Source organism: Delphinapterus leucas, chromosome 1 (genome assembly GCF_059928025.1).
Source record: "Delphinapterus leucas isolate spDelLeu-1000000601 "Yukka" chromosome 1, BTC_Dleu_Yukka2, whole genome shotgun sequence".
Taxonomy (NCBI): Eukaryota; Metazoa; Chordata; class Mammalia; order Artiodactyla; family Monodontidae; genus Delphinapterus; species Delphinapterus leucas.
The window spans coordinates 178,188,718-178,195,385 of record NC_143129.1 but is presented as its reverse complement, the minus strand read 5'-3'; the positions used below and the strand labels follow the sequence as shown (position 1 = coordinate 178,195,385).

The following is a 6,668-nucleotide window of genomic DNA, read 5'->3' as shown; positions in this document are numbered from 1 at the left end:
ATTTTTTGTTTTTCCCTTGCTGCTTTCAATAATTTTTCTTTGTCTTTAATTTTTGTCAATTTGATTACTATGTGTCTCAGCGTGTTTCTCCTTGGGTTTATCCTGTATGGGACTCGCTGCGCTTCCTGGACTTGGGTGGCTATTTCCTTTCTCATGGTTAGGGAAGTTTTCGACTATATATAATCTCTTCAAATATTTTCTCTGGTTCTTTCTCTCTCTCTTCTCCTTCTGGGACCCCTATAATGCAAACGTCTTTGCGTTTAATGTTGTCCCAGAGGTCTCTTAGGCTGTCTTCATTTCTTTTCATCCTTTTTTCTTTATTCTGTTCCATGGCAGTGAATTCCACCATTCTGTCTTCCAGGTCACTTATCCGTTCTTCTGCCTCAGTTGTTCTGCTATTGATTCCTTCCAGTGTAGTTTTCATTTCAGTTATTGTATTGTTCATCTCTGTTTGTTTGTTCTTGAATTCTTCTAGGTCTTTGTTAAACATTTCTTGCACCTTCTCGAACTTTGCCTCCGTTGTTTTCCCGAGGTCCTGGATCATCTTCACTATCATTATTCTGAATTCTTTTTCTGGAAGGTTGCCTATCTCCACTTCATTTAGTTGTTTTTCTGGGGTTTTATCTTGTTCCTTCATCTGGTACATAGCCCTCTGCCTTTCCATCTTGTCTTTCTGTGAATGTGGTTTTTGTTCCACAGGCTGCAGGACTGTAGTTCTTCTTGCTTCTGCTCTCTGCCCTCTGGTGGATGAGGCTAACTATCTAAGAGGCTTGATGGGAGGGACTCCTAAGTGTGCCTTTGAATCCAGGCAGAATCCTTCACGAGCTAGAGGCTGAATTCAACTGGCAAACCAAAGAATACAGTCCACAGGGAGACGAAGCTACCGAGACCATATTCTGACCTGACTGATGGCAGCAGCTGCTATGCACTGCTCTCGAGGCTAAAGCCCCAGAGGCTCTCATGGTGACATGTAAAAGCCGACTCAGACAACTGCAGACATGCATCATCTCTAGTATGGCCATGCTCCTAACGATGTACACACATTGCCCAGCACTTTCATTCAAGATCACGTATTTTCTTCAAGGGCTAATTATAAATAACAGCCACCATTTATTAAGCATATATTATGTGCCAGGCACTGTGCTGGTGCTCTTCATATACAACTTTAATCCTCATGATCCTATAAAATAGAAACTATATTTATAGATAGGAAGCCTGTATCCAAGATTAAGTAGTAAATAGCGGAAGGCAGACTTAGCCACAGGCCTACAGGGCTCGGGCTTGTGTTCTGAACCCCCATCTGCTGTGCTGTTTCAAGACCCAGAGGCCCTGTGTCCTCATCTTTGCTCAGGAGGCCAGTGATGGCGTAGATGTCATCCTGGTCCCTGGGCCTCCGCTCCAAGCTCATCACCTCTCTTGGGTCTCCAATGCAGGGTGGTACTGAGGCTCTGAAACACTGAGTCCTTCAAGCATGATGGAGAGAGCTGCTTTATTGAATGACGTCCTCAGGGACGGGCAACCTCCTAGAGGAGGAGAAACTTTCCAACTACCTTGCTTCCAACTTCAATCTCCAATCGCTTTTCGTCACAGCTTGCTTTCTTCCATACTAATAAAACAGTTAAGACAATTCTATCCATTTTGTTTTATTTGTTAAACTGCTAAAAAGTCATTGGGGAAAACATAAACAAAAAATAAAATCGACAGAGATTTAAATATCAATGAAATCAAATCCACTTTTCATTCCTACACTGTTATGTGCCTAAAATGATCATCTCAGGGTAAGCCACCCAGGACCCCTGAGCTGTATGGGAAGCATCACTCACAGCACCAGCTGCGTCAGGGCACAACAGGTGTGCACTGACATGAACCCTGGTTGGTGGGAAGGGAGCAGAGCGAGGAGAGAGACAGTACAGTGGAGCCAATGCCTAAGGGTTGCTTTCATTTGACAGTGAACACGGATGGTGGAGGGAGCCACTTACTGGTGACCATGCAGAACATGCCTTCTGCAGTTCATGGGGAGGCTGCATGGGGTACAGGCTTTGAAGTTCGGCTTCCTTGCCCCTGGGTGTGTTCAGATCCTCCCCACTGACTTGTGCGCTGGTAAGAGACCACAGATAATGCAAAGCAGAGCACATCACCATACCAGGATCACTAAAAGGACAAGGACAGACAGACAAACCAACCAGGAATGTCACTCTGAAGAAGCAAAGCAGAAGGAAATCCAGAAAATTAAAGTGAAAGGAAAAGGAAGCATCCCTTTGTTCTCCATCAGCTGGTGCCTTTCTGTCCTCCAAAGTCAAGACTTCAGTTGCTTTCCTTTCTTCTTCCTCTTCTTCTATTTTAAAGAGTTTGGACACAGTTCCTAGGATAGTTCGTGGTTTCAGCTCTTGATAGAAAACTCAAACATTAAAATGAAATCAATCTCTAGAGGGCTGGGAGGAGAGTAAGCCCAGTATTGCCTTACAACTAAAATTTAAGCTTGTTTTGATACCAAATGTGTGCTTCCAAATGTATGGTGGGTGCGGTGGGTGGGTGGGTGGTGGTTTGTGGAACCCACCACCGAAGTGTAGCAGCAGGGCAGAAACATGAGCAAAAATACAGAACTCTCTCTGCTGTACAGCCTGCAAAATGAGAAAACAGGAAGCTCTGTTCAAGAGGACGGGAAGAGACTAAAATTCTCACGACGTCAATGAGGTGGCCAGTGGAGTCAATGTGACATGGGGGCTCTCAAAGGCACACTTGCAGGAATGGAAGGGGGTTAAAGCTTCAAGTAGAAACAAAATGTATTTTAAATACTTAAATATGGATAAATATTTACTTTAGGTGCTCCTGAGGGTTTAAAAAAATATTTTGCCTCATTTTCCTCCGTGAATTTTAAGACAAAGTCGGCATCATGTCAAAACCAGAGTTGTGGTTAAATCTGATCTGACTGAAGCATCCATGGCGCCGTGGAAATGGTCACCTCAGCTGAGACGCCTGAAGTTCCACTGCGTGGGGCGGCTTCACAAGGGCTGGAGGAGACAGTCACCTTGACTATGTTGAGTCACTCTCCCAAGATACACGACCACAACGCCCAGGAGCCACCAGGACCCACACCACCAGGTGCGGAAGAGGCAGATTCTTCTTCAAGAGCTGTAAACAGACAGTCTGGTTCCAAGTGGCGTGGGTAATACTGGGATGCCATGGAGTTCCGAGGAGCCAGGTTACTTTCTAAGAGAATCATCATCTCTGTTGCCTGCCTACTTGCGGAAAGTAGAAGTAACCAACAAGTTAACAGCTGGCTTAGGAAGGCCACAGGACAAAAGGAAAGATTACAAAGTTGAGACTCTGAACTTGCAGGCTTCCAAATACTTTATATTTAAGTAGGAACTGAGTTTGGAGGCACTGTCCATGCACAAATGCAATGTCATAAACAAGGTTCAGCAATAGCAGTAATGCCAAAATTGCTGATCTTCTAGGCTAGCTTTCTCTTCTGAATAAGGACCCCCACACGATCAAACAGTCTTTGCCAAAGAAGGACTGGCAACAGGCCCAGAGCAGAGAGTCTGGAAAGCTAAGTGCTGAGCTCTGAGCAGTTGGACACCACAGTAAGTAGGCACATGGTAGTTTCCTCATCTAAGGGAGCACATAGAGCAGTTTCTGGAACACATACCCCTCCCCATGAGCTGGCCCTTTCCTGGGCTTGGCACCAGGGGCGCTTTCCCACCAAGACCACATTGTAGAGCTAATGGCTAGGGGAAAGGATTTAACATGACGTTAACAGGAGAAAACAGACTTATCAGACAGACTGCTAAGAGCTGGCTGAGAGCCAGGACCCAGGGCCAGCTGTAGCAGGCTTGCGCTTGGGAAATGCTAACAAGAAAAAGGGGAGTGTGGGGATGAGAAATGCCGTGTTTTGAAATTTAAACCCTAAAGGCAAAATAAAAATCCTCTTTCTACTGATGAGAAATCACCAAAAAAATCCACATTTAAGTGGTGCCAATGTCTCCTATGTCCAGGCCATGGTTTAGAGACTGGTGACTTGTAATTTCCTGTGTCAACCAAAGAAAATGCTCTGGTTGGTTATACCTTATCTCAGAAATGACATGAAAGTAAAAACCCAAGCCTTGTTTGGGTGACAGGTAAACATGACAATGACAAAGAAGGAGCTGCTCCCAAGGTCAGCCACACATCAAAGAGGCCAAGCACATGATATCCAACCCAATCACCAGTCAACAGCCAGGCAGAAAAATGCATGTCACAAACAAGGGCAAAAGTCATTTCTAGAAGGAACTGTTATTGGGATTCTCTCCCAAGATCCATTTCCACGTTCCATAAACATACACGGATGGGTGTGTCCAACGTGCCTTGGAAATAAAAAGAAGCCCGTAAGGTAAAACAGTATCTTTTGATGCTTCAAGGATTTCTCATGATACTGGCATCTCAGAATTCCCTACTGGTCCCCTAGTGACACCAGAAAAAGGATTCCAGAAATACTTCTAAGAGATTTCTCTGGGCACCCAAGCTTAATAAAAGAAAGTGCGAAAGGTTTTAGGGCTTAAAAAATCCACATATTAAAGAAAAAGAGGGAGGGAGGGAGGAGGGAAGAAAAGCAGCCTATAAATAGCAAAGGCAGCCTCTGAGGATCAGGTTTTAAGGGAAAGAAAAAGAGAACAAATGTGGTGTTTGGCAACTGCAACGAAATATGACTGTCAGAAAATTCCACAATCAAGACACCAGAATGTTTTCTGAAACATGGAGAGAGCAAAAACCAATGGACACTAGGTGTTTCTGCATAAACTTTGTTTCAGGATGATCCCGGCACACAAACGTGGAACAAAATCCCTTGTTGGGTAACTTTCCTCAGTCACAAAGAGCAGAACAGGGCCAGGCACAGGGCATTACAGCAAAGAGAAGTTTTCACAGGTCCTCTGCGGGCGGGGCAGGGCGGGGAGGAGAACAGTTTTCTACAGGTTACTTTTACCCTGCCAGCCCCTGAAGCATGGGAATCTGAAACCTCTAGTCGTGCATCTTACACATGCCCTTTCTTTTTCTAACTCTAAGGAGGCCAAATAAGATTTACAGGTGGCTCTGCAGTTTCTTCAGTAAGGTTCTGGTATTCATCTATTCCCTAAATTCTTGGTCTAGTTGTCAGCAAAGTAGAAACAGGCAGCACAGCCTCTGCTAAAACACAGCAACAATTTTATCCGAACCAGGACGGAGCTCTCTCCCTCTTTGTAAACAGAGTTGGCTATATAATATATATTTATATAATTCTTTTCTTAATGGAGATTTGATCCCAGCCTGGAGTGAGTGAGGTTGGGAATTGGGGTTTGGTTTATGAGAGTAATTTTGTCCCTTGTTTTCTCAATTCTCAGTCCAAATGCTTGCACGCTGGAAAATTCCAAATTAAAAGCCACAGGAAGGGAAAGGGTTTTAGAACATATTATCTCTTTGCTCGCACAAAGTACAAGGCGTTTGTTTTTGGATAGTACTTCACATTCTGCTTCTTGTCCATGAGTCCTCCAAATATGATGAGTTCACCCCTACCTTGTGCCACCGTATGCAGGCTGGTTTCGGGAGGTCCAACCACAGAACTGCTATTAAATACTTTCCATTTGACTCGCCCCTTCTCCTTGGTGTCTTTAATGTCCAGCACGTACATCTGCATGGGCTTGCAGTTCATACTCTGGTACAAGGGTTTGCCAACATTTAGGGACTGTGGAGGGTGGTGGCCCAGGCGCCGGGCAATGGGAGGTAAGGAATGTCCATCTCCTTGGGCAGGCCCTGGGCGGGGAACGGGCACTGTTTCTCCACTGCTCAGGTTCTGGCTCCCAGGGGAGCCTGGAGAAGACCCCAGAGGAGGACTTAGTGCTGCGGAGGCTGGGGGGCCTTTGGACGACATTGCTTTGATGGCTTCTAGGCTCCGACGCAGGGCACCTGGGGAAACTGCTCCTGCAAGGGCGCTGGCCACGTGCGGTGGGGTATGCACACCATTTGTCTGTTCAGGAGGGTGTCTCAAACTTCCCCCAACTGTTCTGTTGTCCACACCATCCATGTGACTGCTACTGGAAGCAGGTTTCGGATCCCAGTTCAGATCCATTGATCCCAATCTTAGATCTTTCTGATCTGGTAGTGACCCTCGTCGGGGGGCCAAAGAAAGTCCCATTTTTAGGTCATGTCCTTCAGTGGTAGATGGAGTGCTAGGAGATATAGCCTGTACAGGACTGTCCAAGGAAGAGCCACCTACAGCTGCTGATCCTGGAGATAAATTCCCACCATTGAGGATGGGAGAGCCATCGCCTCTGGCTGGGGAAAGGCTTCCTTCTCGGGAACTTGAGGGGGTCTGTCTTTGCGCTCTGGGCCTCAGTGTTCCCCAGCGGCCGTTAACACAGGGAGCTTCATCCATACTCCTTACCGGAGACTGAGACCGGTATTCTCGAGGTTCGGGAACTAGGGCTGGAGGAGTGGCACTGATAGGTGATGGGCGAGAGTTCAAACTGGGGCTGAGTGGGGCTCGCCCACTAGGAGCCTGGCTGAAGACCACCACGCACTGCCCTACCTGGAAGACAAAAAACCTGTGCTCAGTTCTGATCACTCATTTAACCATCAAACATTTTATCATGAGCATCTGGGATGTGCCACGTGTTTTGTAGGTACCTGAGATGTAGAGGTGAAAAGATTGCAGT

The 6,668-nt window shown here is 46.1% G+C and overlaps 1 protein-coding gene across 8 annotated transcripts in view; it reads right to left on the bottom strand.

The window, feature by feature from the left end:
- Positions 1-1,627: 1,627 nt before the first annotated feature.
- FBXO42 (F-box protein 42) overlaps positions 1,628-6,668 on the bottom strand; it is a 93,310-nt gene continuing 88,269 nt past the window's right edge. For all 8 annotated transcript variants that reach the window (XM_089900284.1, XM_089900264.1, XM_089900288.1 and 5 more), the window contains one exon: positions 1,628-6,541. In XM_089900284.1, coding sequence (XP_089756410.1) covers positions 5,426-6,541 — 1,116 coding nt within the window. In that variant the 3' untranslated portion in view covers positions 1,628-5,425. The remainder of the gene's footprint in view (positions 6,542-6,668) is intronic.